At 45.1% G+C, this 20,379-nt stretch overlaps 1 protein-coding gene across 4 annotated transcripts in view; it reads right to left on the minus strand.

The window, feature by feature from the left end:
• The window catches only part of ATF6 (activating transcription factor 6), an 80,466-nt gene extending 60,094 nt beyond the window's left edge, over positions 1–20,372 (minus strand). For 2 of the 4 annotated variants that reach the window (XM_030455438.1, XM_030455441.1), the window contains exons 1-9: positions 20,268–20,356; positions 20,103–20,179; positions 18,668–18,755; positions 17,499–17,593; positions 16,921–17,059; positions 16,501–16,704; positions 11,818–12,038; positions 4,464–4,649; positions 3,981–4,072 (exon numbers count right to left, since the gene is read on the minus strand). In XM_030455438.1, the coding sequence (XP_030311298.1) occupies positions 3,981–4,072; positions 4,464–4,649; positions 11,818–12,038; positions 16,501–16,704; positions 16,921–17,059; positions 17,499–17,593; positions 18,668–18,755; positions 20,103–20,179; positions 20,268–20,337 (1,172 nt within the window). In that variant the 5' untranslated portion in view covers positions 20,338–20,356. Of the gene's footprint in view, positions 1–3,980; positions 4,073–4,463; positions 4,650–11,817; positions 12,039–16,500; positions 16,705–16,920; positions 17,060–17,498; positions 17,594–18,667; positions 18,756–20,102; positions 20,180–20,267 lie in introns of all 4 variants that reach the window. The other 2 variants (XM_030455439.1, XM_030455440.1) reach the window with 2 other exon arrangements.
• Positions 20,373–20,379: the final 7 nt, after the last annotated feature.

The raw sequence follows: 20,379 nt of genomic DNA on the forward strand, positions 1-20,379 counted from the left end.
TTCTGTATCCTATTCCCCAATTTATTCCCCAAATACAGCTGTGGTAATGAGATTAGCCAAGGTAATGCTCCCTTGAAGAGAACTGCCAAAGTTAGTCTCCATTTTCCAACATTCCAGCCCCAAGGTATCCCCAGACTTCTGCTTGCTGCAAGGTGGGGCTGTTTCCTTTATCAGAGTCCTGCATAAAGGTACAAAACAACAGCAAACTTACACAAAATCACTGCTGAATGCACCAAACCTCAGAATAATTTCCAGATTGCTCAGCTTGACAGCTCAGGAGCTCAATGGGTGATGCTTTCAGCAGCCCAAACCACCAGCAGGATGCACCAGTACTGACCAGCAGACCAGTTAGGATGCTACTGAGTGATGGGGAAGGGCTTGGGTTTTGCTTATTTCATGCTTACAAGCAGCAAACCATCCAGCTGAACAAACTTGGGTGGTTTCCTCATAGCAAAGGGTGATTAATTTTGCCACTTCTGTGGGGTTTTTTTTTTTCCTAACATTTATACTCCCAGTATAGAAAGTGGGACACACCTGTAAGTCTTCCAAGCCTCAAAAAATCCACTTGTTGCAGAGAAATCATTCCTTTCAGGTACCTAGACTGGTGGCTTCTATTTATATCAGTGGATCTAAATTTTTAATAGATTATTCACTTCCCAGCATAGTCTGTGGAAGTAGAAGAAAACCCACCAGGACACCCTAGAGAGAAGTTGCAGTGAAGTCACTACAAAACTCCAGCACAGCTGCTGTACATCAACAAGAGCTTTTGAAGCAGCAGCAGCTTTATTTAGCTGCATCAATCACCACCTCAGTCATCCTCCACCACAAATACAGCTTAAGAATTTCTGGCTACATCATCAAGTCTGTTTTCCAGTTCCAAAGGGGTTCCAGCCATACAGAAATAGCCAGCTTGTAAGAAAAAAAAACAAACTTCATAACAAAAATAAGTAAATAAATTGCACCATCTTCTCAGTCTCCTTGTTCCAACCTCTGCAGATCTGCCTCTCCTCTCTCCATCTTAATATTTTTCTTTGTTTTCTGTCAATTAATACCTGAAATGGTAGCTAAGACACATTCTGGTTGGCTGACAACTTCATAAATGCTCTGACAGTGTTGTTAGATGCTGATTGCCATGTATGCTTGAGCTGACTGAGTAAAAACAAATAATTAGCTGAACATTTTTAATAGCCAAGAATCCTGGGGCCATTACAAGTACCTAGCTTACCTGCTTTGCTGCTACAGCCCCAAGAAGATGCAGAAAATTTACCTTTTGCATCTTCTGTAGTCCTCCTCCCTCCCTTCCCAACTTTATATATATTAGTTGGGTTAGTTAGCTGCAAATATTTCACTACCACATGTAGGAATTCTATTAAAAAAACCCAATCACACAAGACTATTTATGTTCAAATTGGAACTGGGAAGAGAAGCAAAAGAAAAAAAAATTCCCCAAATAAATACATGGATTGTTTAGACTAGAACATGTGCTTAGATCCCATTTATTTTAACAGTGTTTGCCCATGTTTAACACATTTTCAGACCTGCATCCTACCCAGGCACGGTCTAATACAAACACAAAAAAACCCCAAAGATCTATGCATTCCAAGAGTCTGAAAACATTCAGATTTTGCTGTAAGCAGCAAAAAAACCTGTACAGCTTATTAGCTATTCCTTCATGGCAGAAGTCAGCAACTGCCCCTGTACTCAGCCCTGGGGAGGCCACACCTCGAGTCCTGTGTCCAGTTCTGGGCCCTCCAGTTCAGGAAGGAGATTGAGGTGCTGGAGCAGGTCCAAAGGAGGCAACTGGGCTGGGGAAGGGACTGGAGCACAGATCCTATGAGGAGAGGCTGAGGGAGCTGGGGGTGTTGAGGCTGGAGAAGAGGAGGCTCAGGGGAGACCTCATCACTCTCTACAACTCCCTGGAAGGAGGTTGGAGCCAGGGGGGGGTTGGGCTCTTTTCCCAGGCAACTCTCAGCAAGACAAGAGGGCACAAAGGGTCTCAAGTTGTGCCAGGGGAGGTTTAGGTTGGAGATGAGAAAGAATTTCTTTCTGGAGAGGGTGATCAGGCATTGGAATGGGCTGCCCAGGGAAGTAGTGGATTCTCCGTGTCTGGAGATCTTTCCAAAGAGCCTGGATGTGGCACTGAGTGCCATGGGCTGGGAACTGCAGCAGGAGTGGATCAAGGGTTGGACTTGATGAGCTCTGAGCTCCCTTCCAACCCAGCCAGTTCTAGGATTCTATTCTATAATTGCTCAGGGGTGCTGTGCCAGCTGCTGGCCCATTTTGGCTCTCTCAGAAGTGCAAAGACAGGAGACACTGCCAGCCCCAAATGTCCTGGATCCAGGTCCCAGCCCTGCTGTGCCCTCAGGTTTGTGAGCTCACTGCCTCTTGTGCAAACACAAGGGGCTGCCAAGTCCTGTCCTGCACCTCCTGGTATGTCAGACTGAGGCAAGGGAATGACCTCTTCAAGAGACTTAAATCAAAATGTACCCTTTTCCCTTCATACACCTCACCAATCATTCTCAAGTAATAATAAAAAGGAAATTTGTGTAGATGTTGAATTCAAATCCCAAATAATTCATGAAGATTAGAGAACAGTTCATTGACACAGAGGTGAGTAATTCCTGGATGCCTTTTTTTCTACTATAAAGCAAATATATTCAATAGAAACTTCACACTAATAGAATTCCTGTTAAATCACTTCTGCTTTTGATAAGTGAAAGTTTCAGTTTTCTGTAACCAAAAAAAAAAATTAAAAAGCAAGAAAATTCAAGTTTAGCAACACAGCAGCATACCACAGAGTCACCATTAGCTCTATACAAGCCTCTCTTACAACCAGAACAAATTTAATTCACATTTATATTCAATTTACACTGAATTTTATTTATATTTTTTAGAAGAGAGAACACGGTGCCATTTCCAAAACTGAAGGATGTCCTGAAAAACTTGTTGGCAATGGAACAAGCTGGATTAGAATCTCCCTCCAATACTTTCAAACAGATTTCTTGGGCAGATATACCAGCTACCCTACCAGACTTTCAGCCCCACTCCCATCTCCCCATGTAATGTTACACATTACCCAGACACACATCCTACCTCTCAGCATGAAAAAAATGTGTCAGCAAAATAATTTTATCTGCTGAACTTGTCTGCCAAGACCTGCCTGGACTGCTTCTCATAATCTTAAAACAGCAGAATCACTGCTCTATGAAACACCTCCCCACTTGTCAACAGAACTTCCAACCAATAAATAAAATTGGGTGTGAAGCAGTGGTATTGCAACACATCCTTTAATGCAGGGGAAAAGAGAACTAAGCACAGAGTGAGATGGCAACACATCCAGGTGGCTTTTTGTGGGATGCAGAGTGTGCAAGATCTGTGCAAGAAGGATTTTTTTAGTCCCTAAAGTCTTCTAGCATTTCCTTCCAACTGATAGAGTTGGAACAATGGAAGTTTTTGATTACCACTTCAAGTAATTAAGGAAAGGAGACAACCTCTTCACCAGATCTGGAAGTTTGCTCTGTATACAAGGAAGATTGTGGCTAAACACAGGATTGCAAAGCACTGGAAGAGTGGGATTTCCTGCACTGGGTATTAGAAGTAGCTTAAACTCACAGCTGCTGAGATTAGCACAGATATAAACAAGGAGATGACTCCTCCAACACTGTGACTTTTTTTCCTAAAATGATTCTAATCACAGATTTTTAATATTTCCAAGTAATGTAATCTCTGTATGCTGCATTTATTAACAAAATGCCAAGTCCAGACAAATTAAAAGTGCAAGATCCAGCTGTTATTGTCAGGATTCCAAAAGAGGAACAATTATATAGATAAACCTTCCCCTGTGCAAGAAGAGAGCAAAGGACTAGAGTCAAGTTTCAAGCTCAAGGTTTTAAAACACAACAATTCCTGTACTGGAGATTAAAACAAGTATTGCAGGACAGCACAATCACCATGCAAAGAGGAATTCCTAGGCAGCTTACCTCAGTGGGCCATAATTCAACATGATGAAAGCCAGTACCACCATCACACACAGTGTCCTTCTCTTGGGAGATGACACTTTGAGCTTCTCATTCTAGAAAGGAAAAAACAGAGAGGACATGCAATAAAAAATGGGCACAGAAATGCAAAATACATCAGAAGGAAAATACCAAATCATGCTTGCTTTTTAGGTTCAGGTTTGTCTATTTATGTATGGATGCACACCAGGATTACTGAAAAATAAAACTCCTGCTTGTACATTATATTCAGCTTTTAACCATTCTGTTTTCTCAGTGAAATTAGGTAACACCACAGCTGATTTGACCTAGAGTTGGGGAAAGTCCTGCTCAGTGGGAGGCTGGGCTAGAAACCCCCAAAGGTTTTCCAGTCAACATTTCTATTATTCTGTTCAAGTGCCTTCCAACCCCGGGTGCGGGTGGAACCGTCTTGATATATAAAGCCAAATCTTCCTCACAGTCTCTTACCTCTAATACTACTTCATCTAGCTGCCTCTTCAGGGTGGTGTTTTCTTTCTTGAGTTTCTCATTCTCCAACAAGGCTGCCTCCAGCCTTTGCTCCAGTCCCAACATGTATTCCTTCTTTTTCTTCCGGGACTGAGAGGCCGACTCCCGGTTTTTGATCATGCGTTGCTGTCTTCTCAAGACATTCAGCTGGGCAAACAATACAGAGGTTCTCTTAATGATCCACCAGTTAAAAGTGACTTGATTTCATGCAGAATTTCTGCTCCTCAAGTCTGCATAAATAGCTTCCCACATCCTGCTTCCAATGAGCTGAAATGTTCAGCACACGGGAACTCACGGGACACCTCTAAGTGTTGATTGATAATGGAAAAAAAAAAAAAGTTTTTGTGCTGTTTCTGGCTTCTTCTGGCTTCTCCTGGCTTCTCAACCTTTTCCTACATGTAGGGGACACTGGATGTATAGTCAAGCAGCAGCTGGATTTGATCAGTTAAGTCCCAAAGATGAAAAATCCATACCTACAGGTCTGCAAGGTAGCAAGAATGTAAACCCCCCCCCCTCACTTTACTGTGGTTTTTTAACTGGAAAGTCCTGTGTTTTGGTTTTTTTTTTCAGTTTGTCCTATGGAAGCCATTTTGACAGAGATTACACTTGTTGCTTTACCTTTTCCAGCTCTGCTATATAGATTTTGAGACTTTGAATACAGCTGCTGACCTCAGACTTCACATCCTACCTGTATCTAGCAGTTACCTGGCAGTTTAAATGCAGTTTCTGGGTGTACTAACATATTATTCACATTAGAAGTATGGCTTTGATGCACATTTTCTCATTGTCCAACCTAACATGCCCTGGTTCTCATCACAGAACAGTATCTGATAAAGCTCACAAACTGGATTCCCCCTGGATAAACTAAACCAGCAAATATAGCCCAGCAGGGCACATCATTTACTCCAACCACTAGCAGGCATTCAGTCTGCAAGAGCAGCCTGAGACAGCCCAAAGTAACCCTTGGAACCCTTTCCCATCCTCCAACAGTCTTAATTATTCTGATTTTTTTTTCCCCCAAGCAGGACCCATCTATCATCTTCCACTACTTCTTATTTTGTGGTTTGCACTGAGTGGGATGACCTAGACTGAAAAGATCTTGCTGCTAACCATGGGAACAATGATTGATACTGCAGAGCTCCACAAAACTACTTGAAAAGATAAATTTAAACACTACCCTGATTTCCTTTTTCTCACAGATTAGCCACAGCAGCTCTGGTTTTGTTAGAAACAGAAGATTTCCTTTTCCTTAATTTCCTTCCTTTTCCTTAAGCTTTCTTTTACATTAAGCTTTCTTTACATAAGTTTTCTTTACATTATTAAGCTTCCATTATATTATTAAGCTTCTACAGGATGCACTTGAATCATATTTATGCTGAAAGAGAACTGAATGCTGCATCTTACACACACCTGAATACATGCACTGGAGTAACCTGTATTTATTAGAGCATGAAAACCAATGAAAAAAAGATGAGAAGGATTCTAGAAGTCTCAGCCTGAGATTAAATAAACAAGTCACAGAAGAGTAACATTAACAAACTCAGAGTGCTCCATTTAAGGTTTGGCTGCTGAACCACAGCTTTCTAACTGTATATAATTGTATAATATGTGGCTTGAAGGCTTTGGGGTCTGAAAAAATGTGCTACAGGCTGTTTGAAGGAGTCACTCTTCAGGATACTGACAAAGGCTGAGAAAACATGTTCCAGTGCATTAACATAGAATCATAGAATTAGCCGGGTTGGAAGGGACCTCAGAGATCATCAAGTCCAACCCTTGACCCACCGGAGCAGTTGCTAGACCATGGCACTGAGTGCCACATCCAGTCTGTTTTTAAATGTCTCCAGGGACGGAGAATCCACTACTTCCCTGGGCAGCCCATTCCATAGCCTAATCACCCTCTCCGTGAAGAAATTCTTCCTAATATCTAACCTAAATCTCCCCTGGCACAACTTAAGACTGTGTCCTCTTGTCTTGTTGAAGGTCGTCTGTGAAAGGAGTCCAGTTCCCACCTCGCTACAGCCTCCTTTCAGGTAGTTGTAGACAGCAATGAGGTCTCCCCTGAGCCTCCTCTTCTTCAGGCTGAACACCCCCAGCTCTCTCAGCCTCTCCTCATAGGGTCTGTGCTCAAGTCCCTTCACCAGCCTGGTTGCCCTCCTTTGGACCTGTTCCAGGACCTCTACATCCTTCTTAAACTGAGGGGCCCAGAACTGGACACAGTACTCGAGGTGTGGCCTCACCAGCGCTGAGTACAGGGGAAGAATCACCTCCCTGGACCTGCTGGCCACGCTGTTCCTGAGCCAGCCCAGGATGCCATTGGCCTTCTTGGCCACCTGGGCACACTGCTGGCTCATGTTCAGTTTCTTGTCAATGCAGACTCCCAGCTCCCTTTCTGCCACTCTGTGCCCAGCCTGGAGCTCCCCATGGGGTTGTTGTGGCCAAAGTGCAGGACCCAGCACTTGGCCGTGTTGAACCTCATCCCGTTGGGATCAGCCCAACTCTCCAGTCTGTCCAGGTCCCTCTGCAGAGCCCTCCTGCCTTCCAGCTGATCCACACTCCCCCCCAGCTTAGTGTCATCTGTGAATTTGCTGATGATGGACTCAATCCCCTCATCTAAATCATCAATGAAGATATTGAACAGCACTGGGCCCAACACTGATCCCTGGGGGACACCACAGCCGCCATTTTGATGCAGCCCCGTTCAGCACCACTCTCTGGGCCCGGCCCTCCAGCCAGTTCCTAACCCAGCACAGGGTGCTCCTGTCCCAGCTGGGGGCTGACAGCTTTTTCAGGAGAATGCTATGGGGGACGGTGTCAAAGGCTTTGCTGAAATCCAGGTAGAGCACATGTCTCCATGTTGATCCAGTTGCTTTCTGTAAAGATCATTTCTTGCCTGTCTAATCTGCTGCCACCAGTGGAAGTTTGTGCAAGTGAAGCTGTTGTACTCACTCCAGCTCCTCTCTTTTAGCAGAGAGTGGAAAAAGAAAAGCTCCTAACACATCTTCATTAACACCAAGTTTTGTCTTAAGTACTGCAATGCTTAAGTGAATTTTTGCAGACATACAAAAACTTAGGGGAACAAAAAAAAAAGATTCAGGCTAGCCAAAGATTGCAGTGTATAGAACACCCCAGTTTGGGGCCAGGATTACTTCAGCTGTCCAGAGATTAAATAAGGAATGAGTTCATGCAGCAGCTTTGGCTTGAGTTGCAAGATAATCCAAACAAGTAGTTGCATTCTTCTTTCTAAAAAAGAGGTTCTGCATCACAGAGTCAAAGAGAGAAGACCAAATTGTTTACAACCCTTCTTGTTTGCATACCAGCTGAGGATTATTCACTACTGGATAGCTTTTGAACCTCTGGCAAATTCATCTGCTTCCCTGGAGAAAATATGAAGTTAAAACAGCAGTGCTGTGTTTGTGTACTGAGACTACATCTTAAGTTAAAGTTAGCACTGCTTTAAAGATTACCAGCTATATTTCAGACAGTATTTATCTAATTTACTCTCCTTAACTCAGTGTTCTGCAAACCCTGTCAGGAGGAACAGTTCTCTCCACTCTGATTCAAGGTACCTCTGCAAGAACTGCATTTCAGTCTGGGCCCCACCAGTATCACTTGCACTTGTTTCTGAATTAAATCAAATAAGTCAATCAAATAATAAGTCAAATAAGTCAAATAAGTCCATCAAATAATAAGTCCATCAAATAATAAGTCCATCAAATAATAAGTCCATCAAATAATAAGTCCATCAAATAATGTCAGTCACTCACTCAATCACTCAACTCAATCACTCAACTCAATCACTCAACTCAATCACTCAACTCAATCAAACCAAATCAAATAAATCAAATAAATAAATCAAATAAACTAATCAAATAAATTAACTCAAACTATTCACATCCTTGAGTCACTTTGTCTTAACTGACAATTCCTACAGCACCCTAAGGTCCTTGCTCAATCCTCCAAGCACTGGCCTGGCTTTTCTTAGGGAATGAACTAAAACTGCACACCTGATCCTACCTAAATCTGCTGTAGGAGCTGGGAAGAGGTGTGTGTGACTGCTTATGGCACTAAGCTTTACACAGCTGGCTTGGCATCAAGAGAAACATGCCCCTTGCCTGAGCACTCTGACAGAGAGGAACTCATGTATTATGTCAGATTCTTACTGCTTTGCATAATTGCTGAACAAAGATTAAACACAACAAACACTTCTGCTGATCTCTTTTGCAGCCTCCCTCTTGCAGATTGGATTAATTTACCACTCCAGATAGTAACTTCTTGTTCTCAGGGAAAACACAGAGCAGAAAAGGAAAACATTGGCACTAAAATTAAGCATTAATCAATGATGCAACTTTTGCTTCCTGGCTTTAGAAAATACCCCACCATTAACAAACACACAAAAAAAAGATGTAAATACAGAGAAGGGGAAAGTTCATTGCAAAACCCTGCTTCAAACAGTACTAACCACATTCAGATTGGCCTCTGTCTTCACAGGCTTTACAGAGTCATGCACTTTAAAAATAAACACTGCTAATCTCAATTTAGTCTTCCAAAGAAAACTCAGTAACCTCTACCCAAACACAAGCTGCATTTCTACCACAAGGCATTAAGAATGTTTCTCACCCTCCACAGTTTTTGGTCCACACACTGGCAAAGTTAACAAAGAACTGAAAGACCAAAACCATTTCAACTTTACACAGGTTGGCTTCTTAATTCAGCTTATGAGAGCTGCTGTCTTCAAAGATGCATCCTGAATATGGGAATACAAAACCTACACAAGTGTTTTTCTCTGTTCTTATGAAAGATCTGAGTTTTCTTGCCTCCAACTCAACAGAACCCACCTTGACTAGTGAGTTTATTTCATATGAAGCTTACCCAATGTACAAAAAAGATTCTTTACTAGAAATCCACACACGTTGAACTCATTTTGCAGAACCTCATTTTGGCTAACTTTTCAAGATTTTTTAATCACAGAACTGGGAGGCAGAATTAAATCCTTTCTCACTATGGAGTGGAAACATCAGAGAAGGGTCCTATGAGGACACAACCACACTTGATTCCCTCACACGCCTACTGGTTATGTTCTCATACCAGTTATCATAGAATCCTAGAACTGGCTGGGTTGGAAGGGACCTCAGAGATCATCAAGTCCAACCCTTGATCCACTCCCGCTGCAGTTCCCAGCCCATGGCACTCAGTGCCACATCCAGGCTCTTTGGAAAGATCTCCAGACACGGAGAATCCACTACTTCCCTGGGCAGCCCATTCCAATGCCTGATCACCCTCTCCAGAAAGAAATTCTTTCTCATCTCCAACCTAAACCTCCCCTGGCACAACTTGAGACCCTGCCCTCTTGTCTTGCTGAGAGTTGCCTGGGAAAAGAGCCCAACCCCCCCCCTGGCTCCAACCTCCTTTCAGGGAGTTGGAGAGAGTGATGAGGTCTCCCCTGAGCCTCCTCTTCTCCAGCCTCAACACCCCCAGCTCCCTCAGCCTCTCCTCATAGGATCTGTGCTCCAGTCCCTTCCCCAGCCCAGTTGCCTCCTTTGGACCTGCTCCAGCACCTCAATCTCCTTCCTGAGGGGCTGAGGGGCCCAGAACTGGACACAGGACTCAAGCTGTGGCCTCACCAGAGCTGAGCACAGGGGCAGAATCCCTTCCCTGGACCTGCTGGCCACGCTGTTCCTGAGCCACCAGGAAGTGCCACCAGGCCAAGGCCAAGGCTGCTGTCTGCCCATCTCAGTCCTGCTCTTTGGAGTGTTAAGCTACCAGTTTATCCCTCCTAAACCTAAAAGAAACCCCTGCAGTGTTTCTTTTTATCCTGCAACATCTGCTCAGCTTAGCAAATCAAAACACGTGTTTCAGAGCTCAAATGGCAGCTAAATCTGTGCAGTATGAAGCCCAACATATGGCCTTGCCAGTGGCAAGGTGTTTTAACCCTCCTGGCACCAGCTGCATCCCAGAACATTTGTTCTTTTTTAAGTGCTGCTTCACAGAGCAGGCCAAAGAGCAGCTGGAATTTTTTTTTTTTCATGTTTGAAGCACCACAGGTGAGATGTGCAGCATTTCTGCTCACACTCAGTCTTAAAGCTGCCTTCCTAAACCAGCTTTGTGTGGGAACACCCACACAACCATCATTCAAAACAGCTCCTCAGCACCACAGCTACACATCTGACTACTGAGTGTCTCAGTACTGACAGTTCTCATGGAGTGGGATGACAGCAAAGAGGTTTTGTCAATTAAATCCTATATTCAGGCCATGCAAGCCCTGATAACAGGGAGTCACAAATCTGAAGATTGCTGACAAGTCTCTTCAGTTTGACTCTGCATGGCAGGAAATTATTTAAAAACAAAGGGCTGTCTACTGGCAGACCTCTGTTAGCTTATTGTAAATTCAAGACTGGTTTTCACTGGAGTCTGGCTGCTCAGTTATTTGTAGCAAACTATTTTCAATTTTAAAATGCAGCCTGAAAACAAAACAACAAAAAAAGCATGCTGAAAAACAAATAATGAGGAAAAATTAACATGAGTGGCACTTCTCAGACACCAGAAATGGCACAAAGAAGCCAGAAGGGACATGCCTTTAAGAAATTGTCCTCTGGTCCTAACAAGCAGCTATACTGAAGAATTTCATGTGAATGGACACCAGTGTTTTCCCCCCCACAATAAGAGATGCAAGAGGACCCCCAGCCCATGACAGCTGTGCTTGGAATATCACATTGAAGAACAACATCCTGAGAGTTTAAAACCCACAAGCAAGAAGCTTCAGTACTTTCCACAACCATTCCTTCCTCTGGACAAGAAAACAAAAACTAAAGCAGCTCCAAATTACTAGGAACTAAATCAAATTAGCACCCAGCTTCTTAGCCAGTTGAGAGGTCAAAGAAAAAGTGGGGGAGAAAAAACCCCACACATCAGACATTGGAATGGGCTGCCCAGGGAAGTAGTGGATTCTCTGTGTCTGGAGATCTTTCCAAAGAGCCTGGATGTGGCACTGAGTGCCATGGGCTGGGAACTGCAGCGGGAGTGGATCAAGGGTTGGACTTGATGATCTCTGAGGTCCCTTCCAACCCAGCCAGTTCTAGGATTCTATGATCTCCAAAGCTGTTTGTGTTTACACCTCCTGCTTACTGAGAGCTGCTGTGGAAAAAACATCTGTATTTTTGCACAGTGCTTGCTGAAACCTTACTCCTGGATCTGCTGGAGATCAGAGAGTCTGGAAATAAAGATTAGGATCACCTGAAACTCCACACCTGAATTTTCTCAGGTAACTGAGAACTGGTTGCAAGCTATTAATTGTCATCATCACCCAGTCAGAACTTACATCCAGTCCCATTGCTGGTGAGGTGCTCTGGAGCAAGGGCTTAGCCACTGGGATTTTGCCATTTGTTGAGCCATTTCCAGCAGCTGGAGGCAATGGATTCACTGGGTGGTTGTGAAGCTGGGGGGTGCCTCCAGTGACAGCAATGAGAGGCTGGGAGGCAGGCAGCACCCCAGAAGCCTGGAGCTGAACCACAGTGGGCTGGGGGAGCACCACTGACTGACCTGGAACACAAGAACAAAGAGGAGGGCTCAATGGACAGTACATGACCAGTTTGTAGGGGAATGCACTGGGATGGGAGGCAGAAAGCCTTGATTCCTCTCCTGGCCCACACCATTTATCTCCAGTTCTTCAGCACTGGTATATTCTAGGGGGAATTATATGGAATAATATAATTTTAACTGGAACATTTATACAACAACAGCAACAACAACAATAATAACAACAATAATAATATAACTGGAATATACACATTATAATAACTGGAATATACACATTATAATAATAGGAATATATATAATATCTGGAATATATATATTATAATGACTGGAATATATAGATATTGTAATAACTGGAATATATATTTTATAATTGGAATATATGTTATAATAACTGGAATATATATTTTATAATAACTGGGATATATATTTTATAATAACTGGGATATATATAATAACTGGAATATATACATATGATAATGACAGGAATATATATATACACACACATATATATAATAAAAATAACTGGAATACATATTATAATAACTGGAATACATATATTATAATGACTGGAATATATACATATTATAATGACTGGAATATATATATATATACACACACATATATATAATATAAATAACTGTAATATATATATTATAATAACTGGAATATACATATTATAATAACTGGAATATACATATTATAATAACTGGAATATATTCCAGTTGGGACTCTCAACCCATCCTGCAAACCAAATGACCTGTATGAAAGGGACCCACTACATCCAAGTCTCTCCCCAAACCCAGTTGTTCTTCCAAGTTTAAAGTCAGCATTTCCTAGAAATTTTAGGCATTTCAGTATTGCTCACACTTCAACACTCTGAACAAAGCACTCAGCCAGCTTACCTCAATCCTCCTCCTCCTTTTTGTCCTACCTTATTGCTATATTCAAATGGAAAACTGCACAGAAGTGACTCAAACCACACAAACCAACCCAGAAACAGCACAGAGACAGATGATAAATGAGAACAATGCAAGTTATACTTCCAAAACATAAGCTAAAGCCTCAAATCCCACTGAGAGAAATCACTTAATTATCCAGAAATAATAACTGGAATAACAATTCCAGTTATTATATATATTCCAGTTATTATAATATGTATATATTCCAGTCATTATAATATATATATTCCAGTCATTATAATATATATATTCCAGTCATTATAATGTACATATTCCAGTTATATTGTTACTGTTATTGTTATTATTATTGTTGTTGTATAAATGTTCCAGTTATAATTATATAATATTATTCCATATAATCCCCCCTGGAATATACCAGACTTTTTTGAAAAATGTGTTGGGAGAAATTTTATGGGCAAGCTGAACAGAGCTTGAAGAAAAAAACAGAAAAAATGAGGTGATTTTGATAAGAGTTTTGAAATGGAATTAAGAAGAGTCACTTACAAGGAGTCATCCAACAACTACACTTCACTCAAGCAGGTACCCAAGTAATATTTTGCTGTCTGAAAACACAGGAATGTCTCTAGTTTGTAACAGGATGACCTTGCCAGCTCTCAGAAACCACATGTTCCAGCTGAGCATTCCAACCCAAATGCCCAGCAATTGTTACACTTAACCAACCTTTCAGAGAGTGAAGAATTCAGACTCTTAATTAGCACCAAGATCTCTTATGTCGAAAGTGTAAGTTTAGATCTCCTTTTTTGCAGAGATAAACTTGAAGACACCATTAAGTTAGCACTACCTTACTGAAGAACTTCAAATGGTGAAGTTGAGATTATATCAACAATTTCTGTAATGCATAAAATATGTAAGGCTCTCACATCATGTTTTCTTCCTTAAGTTTTTATGAAAGGGACTGCAAAATATCATGCTCCCATCATCCTCCTCATGCTCCTTTGAGGATAACAGCATAACTGGTAGCTCAGACTTGTTGTGTGCAGGGAACTTTAATTAACAAAAAAAATCCTTATGTATTTTGTTATGGAGGTGGATGAGGGGACTCATCCACTCAGTGGTGGATGAGGGGAAGGCTGTGGATGTGGTCTACCTGGACTTCAGCAAAGTCTTTGACACTGTCTCCCACAGCACCCTCCTGGAAAAGCTGTCAGCCCCCAGCTGGGACAGGAGCACCCTGTGCTGGGTTAGGAACTGGCTGGAGGGCCGGGCCCAGAGAGTGGTGCTGAACGGGGCTGCATCAAAATGGCGGCTGTGGTGTCCCCCAGGGATCAGTGTTGGGCCCAGTGCTGTTCAATATCTTTATTGATGATTTAGATGAGGGAATTGAGTCCATCATCAGCAAGTTTGCAGATGACACTAAGCTGGGGGGAGTGTGGATCAGCTGGAAGGCAGGAGGGCTCTGCAGAGGGACCTGGACAGACTGGAGAGTTGGGATGATCCCAACGGGATGAGGTTCAACACGGCCAAGTGCCGGGTCCTGCACTTTGGCCACAACAACCCCATGGGGAGCTCCAGGCTGGGCACAGAGTGGCAGAAAGGGACCTGGGAGTCTGGATTGCCAGGAAGCTGAACAGGAGCCAGCAGTGTGCCCAGGTGGCCAAGAAGGCCAATGGCATCCTGGGCTGGCTCAGGAACAGCGTGGCCAGCAGGTCCAGGGAAGGGATTCTGCCCCTGTGCTCAGCCCTGGGGAGGCCACAGCTTGAGTCCTGTGTCCAGTTCTGGGCCCCTCAGCCCCTCAGGAAGGAGATTGAGGTGCTGGAGCAGGTCCAGAGAAGAGCAAGGAGGCTGTGAAGGGATCCAGCACAAGTGCTGTGAGGAAGGGCTGAGGGAGCTGGGGGTGTTGAGGCTGGAGAAGAGGAGGCTCAGGGGAGACCTCATCACTCTCTCCAACTCCCTGAAAGGAGGTTGGAGCCAGGGGGGGGTTGGGCTCTTTTCCCAGGCAACTCTCAGCAAGACAAGAGGGCAGGGTCTCAAGTTGTGCCAGGGGAGGTTTAGGTTGGAGATGAGAAAGAATTTCTTTCTGGAGAGGGTGATCAGGCATTGGAATGGGCTGCCCAGGGAAGTAGTGGATTCTCCGTGTCTGGAGATCTTTCCAAAGAGCCTGGATGTGGCACTGAGTGCCATGGGCTGGGAACTGCAGCGGGAGTGGATCAAGGGTTGGACTTGATGATCTCTGAGGTCCCTTCCAACCCAGCCAGTTCTGTGATTCTATGATTTTAAGAATTTTTAAACACACCGTGAGTTAAAATAAATACAGGCCATGGAAATACTTTCCCCAAAGTACTTCCTCTAGAGTGTCTCACAGAAAATACTCTTCTGACTTTTCTCTAGGAAAAAAGGAGAATCAGGCCTTCAGTGCTATCCAGAAAATCCATATCCCAAGCATTCATTATTCCAGATGGTATTTTGTCAGGTGGAACAGAAGGGATAAAAATTAGGTCATGCTGACCTGTGTCTTATGCAGTGCAACAATCTTAGGCATGATGTAACAAATGTCAGCATCCCCAGCTTTGGCTTAACTCCTGATGGAGGAAAAATTAGTAATGAAGACTAATTTTTCACTATTGTACTAATTTCTGCAAAAATCTGCAGGCCTTTGGGAGGTGTGTCCAGGTGGAGGAACTCTTGGTAGTGATGGAGCTCCAGGAGGAGGTGGTCAGGCTGAGGGACATGAGGGAATGGGAGAGGGAAACAGACATTTGGAGTCCCACCCTGCCTCCCAAGACAGAAATCCAGCAGGCAGAGAGAGCCCCTGAAGGACTGATCTCCTTTTCCTTCCATGCCTTAGTGCCTGGATAGCAAACCACAAGAGACTGCAGCCACCAGCTGGGAAAAACCAGCAGCTGCAATTTAACTGCAATTAATGGCAATTTCAGCAGTGCCATTAATGTCCCCCCTGCCTTAGCTGAGAAGTGAAATAAGGCTTGGGACTCAGAAATGAAGGCTCAAGCTACTTCAAAAGACTATTAGAGGGCAAGAGGAGGAATGAAGTGGGCAGGAAATCACTGTTACCATCAGCTTGCAGCTGTAAGCAACTACTCTGACCTCTGCTATTGTTCTTAACTCCCACTAGATTTTCCAACAACCTATTTAATGCAGTTCAGGGAGCTACAAAGCCATCAACTCACATTCCCTCCATCCTACAGCAGAGTTTCACCTAAGTAAAAAGCTTTCATCACTCCTCTCAAGCTTCATTCAAGCCATCCAAACTGATTCTGCTGGCCATTCCTTTGGTTACAACAGCACAAGAGTTGTCACCTTAAGCACCACTTGCCCTCACAAGCAGAGTCCCTAAAAACCCTTCCAAATCAGCACTTTTGTCTGGGAAACAGCCAGTTTTCAGCAGAGTCTCTTTTGCTGTACTGCCTTCCATTCCACATAAATGGAATTTCACCTTTCAATGCTGACTTCCTTCTAGAGACCACCCCAAACTGGCAGGGTGTTTGTTTGCACCCCAAGCCCTGGCTCAGACAAGAGAATTCACCTACCTTTAGGGGGTGCTGGCTGGATGTTCACTACTGGCTTCTTTGGCAGAGGCACAAGGGTGGGAAGGGTCTGAATAATGATGGTTTTAGCTGGGATGCCAATGTTAGGCTGAGCCTCAGGTACAGCAGGCAAAAGGGGTTTGGGTTGTATTGAAGGCCTGGGTGCTGTCTGACCACACTTCTTCAGGAGCTTTGTAGAATTATTTGCTAGGGAAGGAAAAAGAGTCAGAGTTGGAGCAGAAGACATAAAATGAAGGATTCAGGTTTTGGGTATGTTTGCATGTTTGGGTTTTTTACCCATCTATATTTAAAACAGACACATCTGGTCATAAATGAGTCAGAAATGACAGAATATGCTGGTGACTGTCAGCCAACCATCCAGATGCAGGACAATCTGTGTACTCCCTCTCAAAGTGACTTCACCTTTCATACCAGAGCGAGGAGTGGTGCTGCCAGCAGGCTTCTTCCCTCCATCTCCTTCAGGGGAGGGGGGGCTTTTGCAGCTCTTGCTGTAGAGAGAGATGGGAGACATCTGGGAGCTGCAGCTGAAGTCCACATCATCCTGCAGGCAGAAAAAGAAACACTTCAGAAACAGATAAAAGGATCTACTGGCAACTCAGAGTCTATCAGACTTCCATCTCTGCTGCTTCAGCAAGCAGGAGAAAGGTTTTGTTCTGCAGCTTTATTCCAGCCTGTGATAATTACCACTGAAAACCCAAGTACCTCTCCTTATCAGCAGGGTGAGGGGTGTCAGAGGCCAGCAGCTGCCAGACATTAAGAGGCATTTGCTTGGCAAGCAGGCAAAAGCCTGAGGAAACAGAACTGAAGGTGCTTTTTTTAGACTGGCTCACAACAGGGGCAAAAGGAAAACACCACTGAATGGGAGTTGGGTTTGCAAGGGCTGGAAGAAAAAAAAAACTATTTCCTCTGCTGTCATGACCAGTAAATCACTGGGCTTTTTGTGTCACTGCTATCTGTGTCACAGGGAGGGTTCTGCATACAGGCACGTTCTGCACTGGAGAGTCCACAGCTGCTGGAGAAGGGACAGAACAATTTGAAGAGGCTGGTGATAAGGGTTCTGTCTTCACATTTCCACCTGCAAGAGGCAGATAAAGAAATTTTACTCTTCAAGTCTCATAAAGCAGGAGATTACTATAAGAACACACTTGCCCAACACCAGCTGCTTAAATCCTGAAGCAAGGCACAGCAAAATCCAGCAAGCTTAAAGATACTGAAGAGCCCAGTTTATAGGGCTGTGCCCATCCTACAGAAACACTGCCTGACTTTTCAACAGGGTGAAGTGTTCCAAGTGCCGGGTCCTGCACTTTGGTCACAACAACCCCATGGGGAGCTCCAGGCTGGGCACAGAGTGGTTGGAGAGCAGCCAGACAGAGAGGAACCTTGGAGTCTGGATTGCCAGGAAGCTGAACATGAGCCAGCAGTGTGCCCAGGTGGCCAAGAAGGCCAATGGCATCCTGGGCTGGCTCAGGAACAGCGTGGCCAGCAGGTCCAGGGAAGGGATTCTGCCCCTGTGCTCAGCTCTGGGGAGGCCACAGCTTGAGTCCTGTGTCCAGTTCTGGGCCCCTCAGCCCCTCAGGAAGGAGATTGAGGTGCTGGAGCAGGTCCAAAGGAGGCAACTGGGCTGGGGAAGGGACTGGAGCACAGATCCTATGAGGAGAGGCTGAGGGAGCTGGGGGTGTTGAGGCTGGAGAAGAGGAGGCTCAGGGGAGACCTCATCACTCTCTCCAACTCCCTGAAAGGAGGTTGGAGCCAGGGGGGGGTTGGGCTCTTTTCCCAGGCAACTCTCAGCAAGACAAGAGGGCAGGGTCTCAAGTTGTGCCAGGGGAGGTTTAGGTTGGAGATGAGAAAGAATTTCTTTCTGGAGAGGGTGATCAGGCATTGGAATGGGCTGCCCAGGGAAGTAGTGGATTCTCCGTGTCTGGAGATCTTTCCAAAGAGCCTGGATGTGGCACTGAGTGCCATGGGCTGGGAACTGCAGCGGGAGTGGATCAAGGGTTGGACTTGATGAGCTCTGAGGTCCCTTCCAACCCAGCCAATTCTAGGATTCTATGAAACAGTTCCACTAAATGAATATCTTAAAGTTCCAACAGCTCTCTCTTGTGGAGTGAAGGGGAACAGTCACACCTGCACAACACAACTCATGTTTTACCTTCATAAGCATGGCCTGTAATGTTCCAAAGATCTGAGTCCCAGGACATCAAATCCAAATCAAAGTGAAAGTTATAGAGCTCATTTTCCTGAAATGAAAGAAAACGTTCAGGTAAAGAAAAGTTCAGAAAAAGAAACAATAGAAAAAGACAACCCAGCCAGTTCTATGATTCTATGACTACATACCTCAAATTACAGAACTTGAGACCCTGCCCTCTTGTCTTGCTGAGAGTTGCCTGGGAAAAGAGACCAACCCCCCCCTGGCTCCAACCTCCTTTCAGGGAGTTGGAGAGAGTGATGAGGTCTCCCCTGAGCCTCCTCTTCTCCAGCCTCAACACCCCCAGCTCCCTCAGCCCTTCCTCACAGGACTTGTGCTGGATCCCTTCACAGCCTCCTTGCTCTTCTCTGGACCTGCTCCAGCACCTCAATCTCCTTCCTGAGCTGAGGGGCCCAGAACTGGACACAGGACTCAAGCTGTGGCCTCCCCAGGGCTGAGCACAGGGGCAGAATCCCTTCCCTGGACCTGCTGGCCACGCTGTTCCTGAGCCAGGCCAGTTGGTCTCTGGGCTGCAAGCACACACTGATGCCTCATCTTGAGCTTCTGCTCCACCACCACCCCAAATCCTTCTCCTCAGGGCTGCCCTCAACCCTTTCTCCTCCCAAGCTGTATTTTTGCATGGGATTGCCCTGCCCCAGGTGCACATCTTTATCCCCCTCAGCCTTTGTTATCCAAAGCATGAAACAGCTCCAGTTAACAAACTCTAAGTTGTTCAGAGTTGATTTAAAGAAATGGGGAATTTATATATGAAAAGCAACCTGACACAAATAACACTCCTATAAACATTTACCTTTCTTTAAATGCAAAAGCCTAATAACACAAATAAATATAACCAGATGATAGAATTGTTTAGAGGGCTGCTGTTTAGCCATGAATACACAGCAGCTTTAGAGTGCACATTCCAGCAAAAAACCTGTAAACTGGTGATTTGCTACATTAAGGAGGAATTACTTAAGTTAAGCAAAATTTCTACATTAAGTGCAACCACAACCATTTGGGGGAGAGGGGCTGGAGCACCAGGGACAACACCAACCCAAAATAAATGAGATATATATATATATATTCTGTGCCTCCAGACACTCTTTCCCCTCAGCACTGCCTGGCAGGGCAGCTCAGCACCCACCTCCCCCTTCCCACAGCACCTCAGGCTTTCAGTCCACACTCTCCCCTTTATCCTGGCGTTGAAACCCCCACTTTATCCCCACGAACAACTCCCCCCCTCCCAGCTGGGCCCCAATTCGGGGCTGGATACCCAGGAAACTCCGCTGCCTCCTCCCACAGGGCCCGCTCTGAGCCCCACCACCCCGAGCAGCACCGTGGAGCACCCCTGCCCGCGGGGAGCCCCCCTCCTCCCTCCCTCCCTCCCTCCGGTTCTCACCTCGGGTTCGTCGCTCGGGATCCGCCGCGGTTCCGCAGCGCTCAGCAGCTCGTTCAGCTCCTCGCCCAGCACCGCCTCTGCGGGACAGACAGAGGCCTCAGCGCCGGCCCGGCCCCGCTAGGAACCTCCCCGGCGTTGCTCCCCGTCCCCCTGAGCCGCACTCACCCCAGTCCAGGCCGTCTCCCGGTACCGGCAGCAGCCCCGCCGGCTCCCACTCCGCCTCCATCGCCGCCATCGCTTCCGCCTTCCTCCTCAGGCACACGTCTTCTTCCGGCTG

Source organism: Calypte anna, chromosome 8, assembly GCF_003957555.1.
Source record: "Calypte anna isolate BGI_N300 chromosome 8, bCalAnn1_v1.p, whole genome shotgun sequence".
In the NCBI taxonomy this organism is placed as follows: domain Eukaryota; kingdom Metazoa; phylum Chordata; class Aves; order Apodiformes; family Trochilidae; genus Calypte; species Calypte anna.